Below are 18202 nucleotides of genomic sequence, written 5' to 3' on the forward strand. Positions count from 1 at the left end.
ATGGCAAACCCACCCCTAACTATATGGATAATTTGCCAAATTACAATTTGTGGCAAAGGTTTACCGTGTGGTTATTTGACTTTTGAAGAATTTAAAATATCCGTTAATAATCAGTTAATGACATATATTACAAAAAAGATTTTAGGGTAGTGGGTACTTATGGGTAGGTGTTTCCATTTATTTTTTAGTTTGTGGGTACTTTATGGTAGAAATAAAATAACGATATATGATTGGCCGGTGAATGGGTAGTACCTATGAGTGCCCCTTCCTCTCTTATGTTTGCCAATGGGAGTGGTCTTAACATCTTCCACATAACATGCATCATCTTCTGTTCTGATTGTTTTAAACACGTCCGATAAATAAAACAACAACAACAATACATCGATAAATTTTTTACAATTACTCTCAGATTCTCGAGTCTACACTTCGCATTTTGTATTCATTTGTTGCTATGTCTCCAAATGAGGTTACAGAAATCAGCAACCTTTTAATGTTATTTCATCATCAGACGTTAATGTCTTTTAGCATCAACATCATCAACCGAAAGGAATATTGTTTAGGCTCAGTAATGTTGCATCATCGATAGTTAGTTACACAGATGATAGTTGTTGAACAAGGAACATCATAAAAGGCAACGGAGGATTATATACGTATTTGTTAAATTATTACAACTTTCTTAATCCTAAGATGATGTATGCATATATGATATAAAAACCACCCCAACTACCATCGATGATGCTACAACAGCTACAACCTAGAATTTACCATTCATCAACCAACCAAACTAAACCAAGACATGGTAAAACATTTTGACTAAGACAAAGCATGTATTAAAATAAATGACCTAGTTAGGTAAATATAGAGAGATGGCACTTTCATGTGACGTGCACGGATGACGAATTCCATTGGGTCGTTATATTCAAACACCACCTCATGGTGTGTTAACAACTCTATACGGTTCGTATAGGGGATATATGAGTCGTATAGCCCTCACATGACTAATTAATATACGTATGACAACTTTTTCAGTCTATACGGTTCGTATAGCCCCTATACGAGCCGTATAAGCTTCAAACACTTGACACTATCTAACACAAAAGGGCAAAATTTTGCTCCTATACGAATCATATAGCCCTTATATGAGCCGTAAAGGCTCATATGGTGTGAGAATAACTTATGCCATTCCATTTAGCTGACGCTTGTGATCGAGTTCTATTTTTTCCTAACGTAGGGGTATTTACCGATCGGTTTGTGTTTTACACGCAACAAGTGTGGGTAAACTTGTGGGTTTAAAATGCAATAAAAGGTTTATGGAATAATAAAAGATTTACTATCAAATATCAAAACATATTGATTGCAAATTGTGTAAATAATGGGCTTGTGCGATGCGTCAAGAATTTTGTATGCGTATAGCTAGTTATTTACAATATGGTATATCAGAAAAAATGTGTGGAAGTCTTTAATACTTTGTTTCGTTAACTCCATTTTTAATAAAAAAAATTATATCGGGTGTTGAGAGAAAAAAACACTAAAAATAGATGTAAACACGTATTTGATCGATGTAACACATGTTTGTATTCTTTTGGGCATATCATCACCATTTTTGTTTCTATGGTTTTCAATTGACGTAAAATACGTATCGATGTCCTTTTGGGCATATCACAGCTATACTTCCTTGGTTTTTTCTATTAGTTTTTCTTCTGACTGCCACTACCGAATTGGTACCGCAACAAACCATACTGATACCGATCAAAAATCAGTTCCAGTTGCATCATACGTAAAATTCGACTGGTATTTTTTTTGTTAATCCTTGTTTAATTTTGCTACTCAAAGAATTTTCATATTATAATATTATTCGTATGTCAATATGTGATTTTCTATTTATCTATTCAACTATTAGGTATGACATTTTAACCTAAAAATATATATTTTTTATAGACTATACGAGCATACATGTGGTCCATGAATAAGCATGGTGAGTTTGGTGGTCTAGTACACTAGTTTACCCGTGACTGAGGCGTATATATGTCACCTACCGGTTACCTGCCAAAGGGTACATTTTTTCACCTATATTACACCCACTCCCGAGAATTATCTTTACACATTTACCCTCTTTCATACATCCTTTTGAATGTACTTATGGATATAAAGTTTCTAACATTATTACATTAACCATGTATAAGATTTAACAAGTCTAGAATAGCTTAACAAGTTTTGTGTTTGTATCCTTTGATGTAAATTACAAACCTATTTATCTTTGTGTGTAGGTTCAAAACCATATTAACATTTGAGTATTTGTTTGACCTTATTCGGTGAATGAACTCATTACGCCTTGTTGCTCATCTCAATTTAATTAGCAGTTTTTCCGATCTAAGTATACACTAGATTGAGGAGAGTCCGGAAGTAGATAGCAATATTATATGACCATAAATATGTGTTACAAAGACTAAGGGGTGTTTTGTTTAAACTATATATATGTGTTAAAAATTTGTGTATGTTTCAATTCAATAACAAACGTGTATTTTTTTGTGTAAACTAATGATTAACATGTTTTGTGTTTCTTGTGTTTCATGTGATATTGAGAAATGAGAATGTTAGGTTTGGGCTGGCTAGTTGTTTAAGCATGGGCTAAAGACTTGAAGTTAGGCTGGGCTGATGTATGCGATTGAGCTCAAGACGTGTCGTTAAGTCTTTCGTGTATATGGAAGAATTTCGCACGTTCAAGTGAGATCATTCTAATTTCTATATCATCATCGTGACTCCTCGTCTTGTCTGCCGGAACCCTCTTCTTTGTTTTCATTTGTTTTAAGGTTTCATCACTATGTTGATTCCCCAGTTCTGTAGTTCTCAATGTATACGGTTGTTTGTAAATCTATGTGTTAGTGATTGATTTTGTTATTTGTACTGTTTCAGATTGTATTCATGGGTTGAGATTAAAAATAAGAGATTTAAGTATTTGTGACAATGTGCGTACTTCGTGTTTTATTAAAGCGGATAAACAATTTCGAGAGTATTAATATAACATCGAAACTGTTAAGCAAAATAAGTTGTTTTGAATAAGTAACATAATGATGAAGTTACTTTTAAGTTGCTACAATGAAAAGATGACTATGATTCTATGAATATTCATGATATTTTTATATCAAGTTTGGAGATATTCACCTATTTGCTTTTACGTTTTTTCAAATAATAAAGTTCGGATTATGAATATATACAAGCTTTTACTAGAGGTGGCATATAGACAAATAAGTCATGGTTAAATTAGTTTTATTAATATGATCCAATATGATTGTTATAATCTATTTTTTTATATAATGCTTTTTGGAGATATACTATTTACATTTGACAAAATAATTTGAGTCATTTTTGACAGTTTGTAAAGCTCGCTTACATCGTAACTTTATATGCATAGAAGCCTCATTTTATGCTATACACGATTACATTTTCGATATTTGTAATTTGTAACTTATAAACAGATTAACTTCCAAGACACGTAAAACAATAGAGTCGCACATCAAAAACTTATTACTATGGGTTACAAAGCTTACTAAGATGTTTGTTTGGTCTAATAAATTTATACCAAACGACTAATTTAGAGGCACTAAAATTATACAAAAACCGCCACCACCATATCTACCACCACCGTTTGCCATCATAATAGTAAATATATCGGATAAACAAACGAAACTTTTTAAGACGCAACCATTTCGCACAGGACATGTTTTAATCAAAACCAAACTAACATATTTTTAAAATAACCCTTTTTTTTCTACTTAAAACTCATTTCGGCCCCAACCCGTTTCAACGCGACCAATGTACCAGATGTGCTGCCATGAAACAAAATTACCGTTGTTACATATAATGACAAAAGGATAGAAGCAAGATACCTTTTGGTCACCCCAAACTCCCGAAGTTGGAGACAAGTGTAGAGACGTACAAAATTAACCATACATTACACAGGCACAAAGTAACAACAATTAGATATATTTTATTACTAGCATTTCAATCCAAAATAATACGAGTATATGTCACACTTAAACAACGTGGTATACTGTTTAAATGGTAGAAACAATGACAAAATACCTTTCTAACCTATTCCACACCATGATAATAATAATAATCAAGTAACCTTCAAAAACGTAACAATACATATAATCGACCAAACTTCTCGTCCCAGCACCAAACTGCAACAATTATTATAAAACAAATAGATTATTATAAGACCATTCAAGTGTCAAATATATATTTAAAACCAAGCTGCTAAAACCAACCTCGGTTGAAATCGATATCAAAGATGTAACACAGCAACACCTAGGCTGCAGCCTGCAACACCATAAAAACCATGTTGAATCAGTAAAGGGCATTTTAGGAATTTGGCATGGTTAATAAAATTTGTACCTTGTCTTCCACTGGGGTGAAAAGAGCTTTGACTGCTTCAAAAACTTCTCCAACGGGTTTAGCAGCATTAATCTGAGAGCGAATTTTGCGGCTTGTTTAAAACATTGACGTTTTAACATTAACTTCAAACAATAATAAAAATAATATTATTATTGCATACCTTTCGAACCTTCCCCTTAGAGTTGTAATATTCAATAACCGGAAGACTGGAGTCCAGAAAAACTTTAAAACGCTTCCTAATTGTGTCGATATTATCATCTTCTCTACCCTTCATAGTTCATACCAAAAGAAAATCAAATAATTATATAAAATATTATTTAAAAAAACTAAACTAAGTTTATAAAAACACGACCAAGTTCCAACCTGATTGCGACCCAATAGTCGTTTCTCCATCTCTTCCTCGGGACAATCAAAGAAAAGAACAAACTCTGGAACAATTCCTGTCTGCATATCATCAAATTTACGTTAAAATATTAATTTTGTTGAAGACTTTACTAAAAAAATATATGTTAGGCCTTTAAACGAAACGTTCATGTTTATTTATAAATGAACTGCAGGAAGTTCGTTAGACAAACATAAACCCATGACTTCTTCGTTCATTTATGTTCATGAACAGCTATTTGTATGCATGTTCCTCATTTAAGTTCGTTAGTTTACGTTCGAGAACCGTTCATTCGTTAGCATATTCATTTAATATTATTGGCCCATCACAACTTAGTTTAGTTTAAATAACTTTTTAGGCCCAACACGTTTGTTATATTCGTTCATCTATGTTCAGTTCTGTTCATTCGTTTATTTATACTGTTAACAAATGAACATAAGCGAACACGAAAAAAAACTCTGTTTTGTTAAGTGTTCATGTCCGAATGTTTGTTCATTTAAAGATAAACAAACAAACATGATGCGTCCGTGTTCTTTAGGTTCGATTTACAAGGTTACAAAATGTAAAACTCACAACTGCCTCAAAAGCTGCACGGTTTTCCTCATTACGTGGGAATCCATCGATTAAAAATTTGTCGTTTTCATTTTCCAAAATTGCTTTTTCAAGGAGCTTGATTGTTACTTCTGAAGGAACAATTTTTCCCTCCTTGATCATACTCTGAATCATGGTCCTACAAAATGTTATAAACAACTTAATGTCGATAGACAATAACCAAGCATTATGATTTATTTTATTACAAAAAAAAAAAAAAAAAAAAACTTTACCCGTTTTCAGAGCCAGATTTTATTTCTGCACGAAGAAGATCTCCAGCACTAAGATGAGTGTAGCCAAAATGCTCTACAATGTTTGCACATTGTGTACCCTTTCCACTGCCCGGGCCTCCTGCTCAGTTTTCAAATTATGAGAAACTTTAAAAAGAAAACTAAAAACAAAACATATATTATAGAAAAAGCAGTGGAAAGACACGATGAAACCAAAGTTCTTACCTAAAACAAATACAACCTTCGGCTTCTTTTGATCAAGAGTTTTTCCAATCGTTTGCTGCAAACAAAAATGCATAAAGATTTTTGTAAATAAACAACCCGTCCTAATAACCAGTTGTTGAGAAACCCGTTGGTTAGGAACTGGATAACCGAAATCGGTCTTTTAGACATGTTAATACTGGTTATTGTAATAACCGTTTTTAACTATGGTGACCAATAACTGGTTCGGTTATTAACTGATGTGGCCAAAACAAGTTAACGGGTATTTGCATGTCTAAACAAGAGTATGATGCTAAGTTTCACACCTTAAAGCCTGACAACACATATCTAAAGAGCGGATCACGTGGGTTTGGTAACGGGTCAAAATGGGTTTTTTTTTGGGGGGGGTGGATCTAGTAAACTGTCCATTTTTTATATGAACATTCTGGTGTTTCAGATGTACTTACAAAATAAGAATTCAGTAATAGTCAACTCTTCGAATAAAAGAATTTTAGACGCTCAAAATACACTTCGGGCAAGGGATTCTTCATATTATTTTTCCGTTATCCGATTGATCAATTTGAGATAAAAATAAATAACCGGAATTTACACATTCACAAGTAAATGTGTAAAATATGCCACCTTTACTTGAAAATTGTTAGACTAATGGCAGTAGTGATTCTTAAGTGTGCAAAATTGTGTAAAACTTTATACCCATACATGCATATAATTCTGATGATAAACAAATATAAATTGGTAAAAAAAAAAACAGAGCATATAACAACCTTGTTGGCAGCTTCAACAGTCCCCATGAGTTCACACTACAGTTAGTATAAATAAATTCTGCAATCAACCAAAAACCTTGTAGTCAAAGCAATAAACAAGTATATAATTTAATCTACCTAGTATGCATCCCCTTAACAACAGAAGAAAGGAGTGTACACACATTTGGACTTTAAATAATCATACAGAACCTTTAGCCCGAAAACAACTACAAAATGACAACAAAAAAATACAAATGGTCCTAAAAGGCATAATAAACAAGTAACAAACCAAATAGATGCAGTATGGTGATTGATTCTGAAGAATCTGTTTCTAACTTATCTCTCTTGCTCTTCATAATCATTAAGATTTACATTAAGTAATTAAAATATATTTGCAGACCGAAATATTATGCATATCAGTGAATATATATATATAATTTGGATCAGAAATTGAAACAGCAATAAAATAAAGCAGAAGAATGACTATTATACTTACATCACAAACAGCATTAAAATGAAGCAGAAGAATGACTATTAGAAGTTCAAGTAGATCTAAAATCTAGTAACAGAGTGCAGGGGTGAATTAATGAGAAATCACAAAAAAAATAAAAATAAAATAATAATAATAAATTGTGGGAAACCATGTTTTTACATGTAACAAATTGATTAAAAACATCACTTTTACATATAAAAGACTCATTTTTACATAATCTTTTTCGGAGCTATAACATATAAAAGCATGTAAAAAGCAAATTAAATAAAAAATAATAATAAAAAGCAGTTAATAAAAGTAAAATAACTTCTTTTTAACAAAAATGTGTTTTTTTATTAGAACGCCTTCTACTCGTGTTTATATACAAAAGCTCAAAAATACTTGTGCAAAAATGATTTTTTTTACGCGTAAAGACGAGATTTTTACATGTGCAATTTTCAAAACTAAACCATTAAATCTAACTAAATATTTAAAAACAGAGCTACCCTTTACTCCTTTAAGCTAAAATCAGAATAATAATAAGAGATATAATAAACAGGCTTAGAACTTGTATATCATATCAAACCAGATCTACTTATGAATAACAATGTATCATATCCAGATCTAATAACATAATAATAAATTATAATAATAATAATCATTGTCTTGTTCTACATAAACCAACCAGATCTTATTCAAACTCCTTACAAGTACAAAACAATCTAAACTAAAAACAACAGGTTATTGAAAACATTAGATCAAGTAATGAAAGCATCATATTTCAAGAAAATTGAGAATAAGTTGATTAATAAGATCTGGTGAATGAAACCCATGAATATTATTATTATTATTATTAAGATGAAAGCTCACCGAAATGAATAGAAATAAAACGCGTGGAGAATTGAAGGAACGAACGAAAGATCTGAGCGAATTGCGTTTGAACGTGTCGGTTTCAACTGGTGTTTATATATGGTTCACTTGGATTGGTTCAATATTATTATTGTTGTTATTATTATTATTATTATTTTGAAGGTGTAATATATACGTTTCTAAGAAGAAAGAATACGCGTATTCGGTTTCTATAAAAATCTATTTGTGTAATAGGAATTTCCCAAATTTATTATTATTAAATTAAATATTGAGACATGGTTTTTTCTTTCCAGTGTGGGGTGTGCCACATAGATTATTTTTAGAAAAGATTATAAATTATAATATTATAGTTTTTGTTTGTATTAAAATTTACTTATTGTTTTTTATTTTTAAAATTGACATTAGGGCTGACAATTTATACACGAGACATGAATACACAACACTTAACAGGTAACAGGTAAGGCTGTCGAAGCATGAGATGAATCTGACCTGATCCACGACGATGTTTCCACGGATTTCGAGATGAATGAACCACGTCTTGATCTTCTTCTCCGGCTGCTTGGGATCTGCAATGGCTTTTTGGGGGTGTGGAGGTGACCGCTAAGAAATCTCGAGGATCTCTTATTCACAGACACAAAAATATGGTGGTGGCTCTTATTGAGAATGACCAGCCCCTAATAAGGAGGTGGAGACCTCCTTATATAGGGAGCCTCATGGCCACCATCATGGTACCCTAATGGGCCTAGCCCAGTTAGGGTTACCTCCACAAAACCCCCTCAGCCCAATAACATTGTATTAGTCCATATAATAAAATAAGCCAAACATAATAAATTTAGGGTCGTAAAACCGGGTTTAGTACCATACCCCTACAAAGGCCTTAACATTTTTCGTGTACTAAACAGGTACACACGAAATTACCTGTTAATTTTCGTGTCTAAACAGGTATAATACATGTTTACCTGTTAATACATGGTTATTTTTAAAATTAAATACATATACACACACACACACACATTATAGTTATATTATATCATCTCTAACCTTAAATTCATTCAAATCATTCTTACAAACCAAACCACAATCCTCGCCTACTCGCCTCTCATCATCCATCCCACCATCGTCGGCCTTCTTACAGTCACCGGCCATATCTCTCTCCGGCCATCACCCATCGCCGACCTTCCTCCTGTCGACGCCTATATCTCTCTCCGGCCATCACCCGTCGCCGGTCATATTTCTCTCCGCCGCTAGGTTGTCAAATATTTGTTTCTAAACAACTATTATCGTGTATTATCGTGTATACCAGGTAGTAGCAGGTTCGTGTCCGTGTTTGGGTTACAGGTACACAATAAGTTTTCGTGTTATGTACAGGTATATACATTTCGTGTTTGTGTCTTATCGTGTACGGGTATACACGTTATGCCAGGCCTAATTGACATGATTTTTACTTAATTTTTTTAAATGTCATACAAGTTTTGTTTTTTTTTTTACCATAACCTAATTAATTTTTTCTATTGAATATGAGATATATGAGGGTAATTTTATAAATTTATCTATTTATAAAATATAACATCTTCCTCTTTCGGGCTTTCACCATCTTCACAACATTAGCCATTGTGTTTGTTTTGCTAGAGTTATGCTCTTGTTAGGGTTTTTGAATTTTAGGATGTGATAATATTCTTTACGCTGTGTTTTCGAGCTCACTTGACGAAGAAAAGGAAAACATTTTCATTCATTTCCTTTCTTTTCTATTCTTTTCATTTTTCTTTCCTTTCATCCATTTTTCTTTTCTTTTCATTCATCAAATTCCTTCCAAAATGGAAAGAAGGAAAGAAAGAATTTACACTACAAAAGCCTCCACTTTCCATTAATTTCCTTTCTTTTCTTTCTTTAAATGAAACTCGCGAACCCACTTTTTATCCTTTCCTTCCTTTTCCTTTCATTTTCTTTCCACCCCTTTCCTTTCCTTTCCTTCCTTAAGCTGAACTCAGGAACATAGCGTTACGGTGTGGGTGGGCATGGTGGTAATGGATGATAGTGGTAGGCTAGGGTTTTGTGAAGATGGTGAAAGGGAAAAAAGATATTGTAACATCCTCAAAATTTCGATCCAACTTTGATAATTTATTAAAATTGAAGGATAAAAAATTTTCTCAAGATGAGTAATAGGAAATTAGATAAGGAAATAAAAGTATCTCATAAGGAAATTCATCCCATATGTAAAGAAGGAAAAAAATTGAAGCATTTTACATGGGTATAAATAGGAAAGAGAATTTCCTCCTACATGGAAAGATTATAAAACTTGGAAGCTCTTATAGGGAAAATAGTTTCCATAATAATATTTTTATATGCCAAGATGCACCATGTGGTCCTAGCAGATGGTGCGAAGCACCTAACGCTCACAGGCTCGGGCGATGGGATCAATGTGGGGCTTTGATGGCGTACTTTGCAGCCGTGAGCCGCTTAAGGGCCCCCTTAATGTTTTTGGGAAGTAGAGGGATCAAAAGAGTAAATTTTAAAATTTGGTATCATTCGCGCTGCGTGATGGACAAAGGAGTAGCCCTTCACGCTACACGAAGGAGTTGAGATAAAACTAAGGATTCGAAGGCTTCGCGCTACGCAAAGAAACAACGCATGATTACTTCGCGCTAAGCGAAGTAATCATCATGCCACGTGACACGTGTGGACACGTGTCAGAACAAGTGGAGCCACGTGGCAAACCGGTGATGACTCATCAAATTTAGTGCGTGCCAGGCCCCGAAGTTCTTGTAGTTTAAGCCCCGTTCGCGACATAGAGTAGAAATGTTGCTCGTACAAGCTTGGGCGTATAAACTCAAATACAGTGTAAGGTAAGGATTCTGCCTAAGGTATTATATTATTATTATTATATCATGGCTTAAACCCTAGCCGGGGGTATAACCCTAGACCTTGATCAAATTTTAAATACGAGGGTTATAGTTAAAATAATGTTTCTTTATAATTAAGAAATATAGAATTTTTCATACATAAGAATATAGTTAAATTATTGTTTCTTCATGATAAGAAACATAAGCTTTTACATACACATTGCATAGTTGAAATGTTTCTTCACAATTAAGAAACGTAAAAGTTTTGTACACATGGGGTATAGTTAAAATATTGTTTCTTCATAAGTAAGAAACATAAGAATTTATAAACAAATGTTATAGACAAATTATGTTTCTTCTTGAAAAAGAAACCTATCATAGATGTTTCTTCATGAAAAAGAAACTTAACACGTGATTGGTAAATAAACAGAAAGACTACAAGCCTAATATTCCAATCAATGAAATGATCAATCAAGGCTTAAAGCTATCAAAACCAGAATAAAGGTCCGTAGCCGAATCAAGAGACGAATTGTATATTTATATAAACCTATTTTATTATAGGTTAATTATCAATTATTCACAAAGATTTACAAATGAGATCACCATATCATTCAGAATAAACAGTCACATGTGAATACGTTCAATCTTTTTATATAACGTGAATACATTAAACTTTTTACAATCAGTCATTAAGATAAACAGGTTGTTTATCTTAACAAGCCAATCAAATGTTTATATGAGATTACAAGATCTCTAACATAAAAAGATTTAAGCGATTACGTGATCCATAATATACAAGATATAAACTAAAAGCAACTCAGACTGAGTGCACATGGCATGTATCCAAACATATTTTTTTAGTCTATCATGCAAGGCTACGTGGCCACAGACTAGCAGTCATAACTCATAACCAAGTTCTCCAATGGGCATCGATTCCCGGATAATCTTGATTGTGTGTGTATGGCAAGTGGTACAAATCCCAGAAAGAAGAGACGTTTATGCTGAGCTTGTACAGAAAACTATTTTTTCAAATAAAGGTCTATTAGATGTTTTTAGAGTCAACGATTCACCAGCATATCGCTAACGTATTTCCCCACATTTCAGGGAAACAGATTTAGCACATGTAGCAAAGATTTAAAGTCACTCTCGAAGTTAAATGCCCACTTTATGAAGATGACTCAGTTTTAATTATTAAAATATTTCAAACAAGATCAAGCATGGTTTGTAAATCAAATACTTTGGTATTTGTTACCCGAGAAGTTTTCAAAATAAATAAATATATTATTATAAAAGGATATTGGTTTTTAATACTCTCAATTTTCACGTGTTGGTTGATACCACTCCCAACTTTCACTGTATTTGTTTATGGCACTCCCGAACTTAACGGACCCTAACTCCGTTTGTTTTTTTGCTGACGTGTCATTAATCTTAGTGACATGGCATTTTTCTTGCTGACATGGACATTTTTATAATTGGGTTAGCAAACCCACATGGAACATACATTTTTATAATCACCTTTTCTTCTTCCAGATCCATAAGACCCTAAAAACCACCACCACCCACCTATCCACCTCAATCTCCACCCCCACCACCCACCCACCCCTTGCCTTCAACCACCACAAGTAAAACTACCGTCGCAGCACCACCGTCTACACTCATGCAAAAAGGCTAAATTCTGCAATCGTCTTTCCCATGTTATCTCCATACTTACACCTGGCCATTCACCATCGCATCAACTCACCTGAACTAGTGTTCTTGGGCCTGATTTCGCAGCTCCAACTACCACCGCAATTACCCACTTTACTTCACCATAGCCACCATCTATTACAACCCCAATTTCCCAAATCCCAAATCAAACCCTAATTTCCTGAATGAAGAACAAATCCGAATCTCTACAAATTATGTGGTGGTTGGAAAACATGGGGAAGGAGAATAAAGATAAAGAGCAACAAGGTAAAAGGGGCGGTTCAAGTTGCGTATCTTTGTGGATGTCGACAATGACGATGATTTGCCTCACTAACCTATTCCTTTTAAAACTGTCACACCCCCATTTTAGGCCTAGGAGTGTGAACCATAGTTGATACCACATTTGTAAATAAATCAGAGTTGCGGTTTAATGCGGAAGACTTTAATAAACGTGTGGATTTAAAGATAAAATATTTACATTACAAAAGACGAGACGAGAGTCTCGTTTAGTATTTACTTGTTTATAAGTTTAACAAAAACATCATATTTTAATACTTAAACAAAATTTTCTGAGCCATCGGGTTCTTGAGCTCTTCGTCCTTCAAGCTCTGGTCTTGATTACCTGCAAAATGTTATAAAATACGTCAGCAACGAATGCTGGTGAATATGCTGACGCAAAAATATTTTCTTTACTTAATTACCCCTCGAGACCACATAAGCCTCGGCCCATCTTGACTTAGGAATAATCAAGTTAAACAATCATCATAAACTCGAGTCTCTACACTAAGTCACATCAGCAAAACACCGCAGCGTTTCGACGTACTTAGGTACCATAAATATACAGAAGGTCATTCTCACTCGAACATACTTTGGTTCGGCCCATCGTGGCTGGAGGTCGTGACCAGGCGTGGTGTGATGTGCCCACTGCATACCACATTTGTAAGGATCCAGACAAACGTATACTACAGCCTGAGGGCTAGGCTCATACTCTTATTTACAATGTTTTTAGAGACACGTAGCCTCATGTAAAGTTTTACACATAACACGTTTGTTTTGTTTGAAAAAAAGTTTGTTAAAGTGGGGCGTATTCACCTTTCGATAGAGATCGGTTTCCAACACCGTCCGTGAGTTCTTCTCTTGCTATCTCGCACCTATAGTACGAGTATAACTTTTGTTAGTCGGATTCACGATCCGGCTTAAGACCTTTAGTCTTATTTATCTCGATGAACCTTTAGTTCATAATCTCTTTTTACTTTAAAACCTTTAGTTTTAATAGTAATTTATAAACCTTTAGTTTATTCATAAAACCTGACGTTTCTTCTTCTTGAAGAAACGTATTCTTTTCTTTTTTTATTTAAGAATACTCATTATTCCTAAATAATATATTTTATAACAAAGATTAATCATATTCATATATATACTCTTCACATATATGTTTTCATTTTTCTTTATTTTCTTTGTTATATGTTTCTTCGTTTATCGAGAATAACTTCGACTTGGGGTATTAAACCTTTATAATATTTTATTATTATTTTGGTCGGGCATCATGCCTACCTTGTTTGGCTTAGAAATACCCTAGACACTTGGGCAACACTTCGACGCCGCTTGCTTTTCAACGCTCACTTTGATCAACACTTTCACTTTGACACGCTTCTCGAGGCACCAACACTTCACGGCACGCACTTCGAGATGATCGTCGGGACGTTGGGATAGCACCTCCTTCTTGCTTGGAATATCGGTGGAATAGCACGTTTATCAAGGTTTCGGGGCACGTTTATCGAGGTGGATCGATGGCACGCTTTACGAGGTTTAGAGAGAGAGAGAGTAGTGAGAGAGTAATGTGTGTGTTTTGGGTTGTGAGAAATGAAATCCCGTAGCCCTTCTATTTATAGCCAAAATTGGACCCCATCGCGATACGCGATGGGTCCCTTGGTAAGTCCATCGTGTACCGCGATGTAGGCATGCTGAGTCAATGTGTAGACCTGCCACATGGCGACACGTGGCAGGCGTGTTGCCACGTGGCGGCAGACGTTGCCACCGTGTGCCACGTGGCACACGTGTCACTTTGTGTCAGTCACCCCATCGCGTACCGCGATGAGGCTCTCTTCAGACCCATCGCGTAGCGCGATGGGTCAGGAGATTCAGAATTTTCATTTTAGCCCCTTGAGTTTAGAATTTGGCAAAATTGGTCCCTTGAGTTTGGAAACTTGACATTTTTTGGCCCGAAATTTACATGATGTTACATCCTCCCCACCTTGAAATAAATCTCGTCCTCGAGATTGCTTACGAAAATAAATGAGGGTATTTCTTTTTCATTTCGGACTCGAGTTCCCATGTGTACTCGGGTCCTCTTCGAAAATCCCATTTTACTTTCACGATTTTCAAGGTTCGTCTTTTAAGTTTCTTTAATTTCGAATCTTCGATTTGAATTGGACGTTCTACAAATTTCAAGTTCTCGTTAATTTCTACGTCTTTTAATGGCATCGAAAGAGATTCGTCGGCTAGACACTTTCGTAAGTTTGAAATATGGAATACGTCGTGTATCCCTTGAATTTCCTCGGGTAGTCGCAAACGGTATGCAACAGTACCAATTCGTTCAAGTACCTCGAATGGTCCAACGAATCGAGGACTTAACTTGCATTTCTTGCCGAAGCGGACTACGCCTTTCCGTGGAGATACTTTCAAAAGTACTTTGTCACCAACATTAAACTCTAACGACTTACGACGGACATCGGCGTAACTCTTTTGACGATCACGTGTTGTCTTAAGTCGTTCGCGTATTTGAATAACTTTGTCGGTGGTTTCTTGGACTATTTCGGATCCAGATAATTGATTATCTCCGGTTTCAGACCAGCATACGGGTGTCCTACATTTTCAACCATATAACGCCTCGAATGGTGTGGTTTGAATGCTCATGTGATAACTATTGTTATATGAAAATTTCATTAGGGGTAAGTGGTCATCCCAACCTCCACCTAAGTCTATTACACAAGCTCGGAGCATGTGTTCCAACATTTGGCTTGTCCTTTCGCTTTGCCCATCGGTTTGTGGATGATAGGCGGTGCTAAGGTTTAGCTTTGTGCCGAGTGCTTGTTGGAAGCTTTTCAAAAAGTGAGACGTGAAACGGCTGTCTCGATCGAATATTATAGATAGTGGTACTCCATGCAAAGCAACGATGTTGTTTACATAAATACGCGCTAATCTATCCATTGAGTATGACTCATTAATAGGTATGAAATGTGCGGACTTTGTTAAACGGTCCACAATCACCCATATTGCATTATGTTGTCGAGTCGTTTCCGGGAGTTTGGTAATGAAATCCATAGTAATTAACTCCCACTTCCATACAGGAAGTTCGGGTTGCTGAAGCAGTCCCGAAGGCCTTTGGTGTTCAGCCTTGACTTTCAAACAAATAATACATTTCGCAACATGCGAAACGATGTCCTTTTTCATCCCATTCCACCAGTAGTTTGACTTAAGGTTTTGATACATTTTGTCACTACCGGGGTGCATCATGTACTTGGACTTATGGGCTTCGTTCATAATCTTTTCATGCAAGTTTCCAACGATTGGTACCCAAATCCTGTTTCCCATTCTAAGAATACCATCGTCACCTTTGACTAGCTAGTCAACGGTGCCGTTACATTTTTCGTCGGAAATTTGATTTTCGTTGATCGCTTGAGTTTGCGCGGATTTGATTTGGTCAATAAGATCGATTTGAAGTTCTAGCCTTAACGCTCGGACTCTTTTTGGCTTTTCATGCTCTTTACGACTTAAGGCATCAGCCACAACGTTGGCCTTTCCTTCGTGATAGACGATTTCGCAATCATAGTCGTTTAGAGCTTCCATCCAGCGTCGTTGGTGCATATTAAGTTCTTTTTGGTCGAAGATGTGTTTTAAGCTTTTGTGATCGGTGTACACGACAAATCTTACTCCATAGAGATAGTGCCTCAATATCTTAAGTGCAAAGATTATGGCGCCTAACTCTAGATCGTGAGTTGTATAGTTCTTTTCGTGCACCTTGAGTTGACGAGAGGCGTAAGCGATAACCTTCTTGCGTTGCATTAGTACACATCCCACGCCAGAATCTGACGCATTGCAAAAGACAACGAAATCTTCAATACCTTCTGGCAAAGCCAGTATAGGAGCTTGGGTAAGCTTTTGTTTAAGTATATCGAACGCCTCTTGTTGCTTTGTTCCCCATTCATATTTGATGTTTTTACGAGTCAAAGAAGTTAAGGGAACAGCGATTCGAGAGAAGTTTTCAATAAACCTTCGATAGTAGCCAGCCAATCCCAAGAAACTTCGAATCTCGGTTGGCGACTTTGGGATCTCCCACTTAGAGATAGCTTCAATCTTAGCGGGATCCACTTGAATTCCGTTAACATTAATGATGTGATCAAGAAATTGCACTCTGTGCAAACAGAACTCGCATTTCGAGAACTTAGCGTACAATCTCTCGGTCCCAAGAATTTCAAGTAAGGTTCGAATATGGACTTCATGATCAGCCTTGGACTTGGAATAAATAAGTATGTCGTCGATGAAAACGATTACGAATTTATCTAAGTAAGGCTTACAGATACGGTTCATCATGTCCATAAACGCTGCTGGCGCATTAGTAAGTCCGAATGGCATGACGGTTAACTCATAATGGCCTTACCTCGTTCGGAAGGCGGTTTTCGGAATGTCTTCAGATTGAACTTTAAGTTGGTGATAGCAGGAACGAAGATCGATTTTTGAAAAGAAGCTAGCACCTTGAAGTTGATCGAATATGTCATCGATATGCGGAAGTGGATAACGATTCTTGATTGTAACTTTGTTGAGAGCTCGGTAGTCGATGCACATCCGCATAGATCCATCCTTCTTCTTGACGAATAGTATCGGCGCTCCCCATGGTGATGAACTTGGTCGTATAAATCCCTTCTCGAGAAGTTCGTCCAATTGTTTCTTCAGTTATTTCATCTCGGTTGGCGCGAGGCGATATGGAGCCTTGGCGATTGGAGTAGTACCAGGAATAAGATCAATCCTAAACTCTACTTCACGATCGGGAGGAATGCCAGGAAGTTCATCGGGAAAGACATCGGCATAGTTGGAAACAACAGGAACTTCTTTGAGTTCTTTGGGTTTAGATTCTTCGGTGACGTAGGCTATGAATGCTAAGCATCATTGATTCAAACATTTGTTAGCCTTTATCATGGAGATTAGGCTAACTTGGCCAGCATCTTTATCCCCTTCAATCGTATGATACGTTTATCCGCGGCTCGAAGTTCAACGGTCTTGGTATTGCAAAGGATACGAGCATGGTTGTCGGATAACCAATCCATACCCAATACAACATCAAAACCAGCAAGAGTCATTGGTAGCAATTGAATAGGTAAAACGTAACCGGCTAATAAGATTTTTCCGTTTTCTAGAGCTTCGGAGATTTTAATGATTTCGCCATTAGCGGTCTCGATGCTTAGAGTTTTATTAAGTTTGATTAAAGGTTCGTTTAATAGACTACAAAATTTATAATCTATAAAACTTAAATTAGCTCCTGAATCAAACAAGACTCTGGCATAGGCGTTGTTAAAAAGGAATGTACCGGTAATGGTTTCCGGTGTGTCGGCCGCTTTCTTGGTATCAAGGATGAAGACTCTTGCATTGCCCTTCTTGGGCTCGCTCTTTTGACCGCTACCACCCGCACCACCAGTCGAGGGCTTATTCTTGGGACACTCAAAGCTAAGATGCCCCATCTCCTTACATTTATAGCAGATCAACTTCTTTTT

General features: G+C 35.8%; 1 protein-coding gene across 2 annotated transcripts; it reads right to left on the minus strand.

The window, feature by feature from the left end:
- Positions 1 to 3968: 3968 nt before the first annotated feature.
- Positions 3969 to 8048, minus strand: LOC143572224 (UMP-CMP kinase 3-like). Of its 2 annotated transcripts, none has more exons than XM_077057441.1 (10): positions 7909 to 8048; positions 6588 to 6645; positions 5827 to 5881; positions 5605 to 5722; positions 5354 to 5510; positions 4762 to 4842; positions 4559 to 4666; positions 4399 to 4470; positions 4272 to 4323; positions 3969 to 4184 (listed from the first exon to the last, which is right to left on the minus strand). In XM_077057441.1, exons 2-9 carry the CDS (start codon positions 6612 to 6614, stop codon positions 4312 to 4314), a joined length of 630 nt encoding a protein of 209 aa, XP_076913556.1. In that variant the 5' UTR covers positions 6615 to 6645; positions 7909 to 8048; the 3' UTR covers positions 3969 to 4184; positions 4272 to 4311. The 2 variants fall into 2 exon arrangements, with proteins under 2 accessions (XP_076913556.1, XP_076913557.1); XM_077057442.1 differs by lacking the exon at positions 7909 to 8048 and adding an exon at positions 6705 to 6931.
- Between the last annotated feature and the right edge of the window lie 10154 nt (positions 8049 to 18202).

The sequence above is a fragment of the Bidens hawaiensis genome, unplaced genomic scaffold (assembly GCF_021521415.1).
Source record: "Bidens hawaiensis isolate Kalapana, Puna unplaced genomic scaffold, B.hawaiensis_p1.1 tig00025779_1, whole genome shotgun sequence".
Taxonomy (NCBI): Eukaryota; Viridiplantae; Streptophyta; class Magnoliopsida; order Asterales; family Asteraceae; genus Bidens; species Bidens hawaiensis.

Coding starts and splice junctions, on each gene's coding strand:
- LOC143572224 (XM_077057441.1), bottom strand. CDS start 6,614: ATGGGGACTGTTGAAGCTGCCAACAAG. Junction 5,723..5,826: donor GAAGGTTGTATTTGTTTTAG/GTAAGAACTTTG, acceptor AAAACTGAGCAG/GAGGCCCGGGCAGTGGAAAG. Junction 4,667..4,761: donor GACTATTGGGTCGCAATCAG/GTTGGAACTTGG, acceptor TGAACTATGAAG/GGTAGAGAAGATGATAATAT.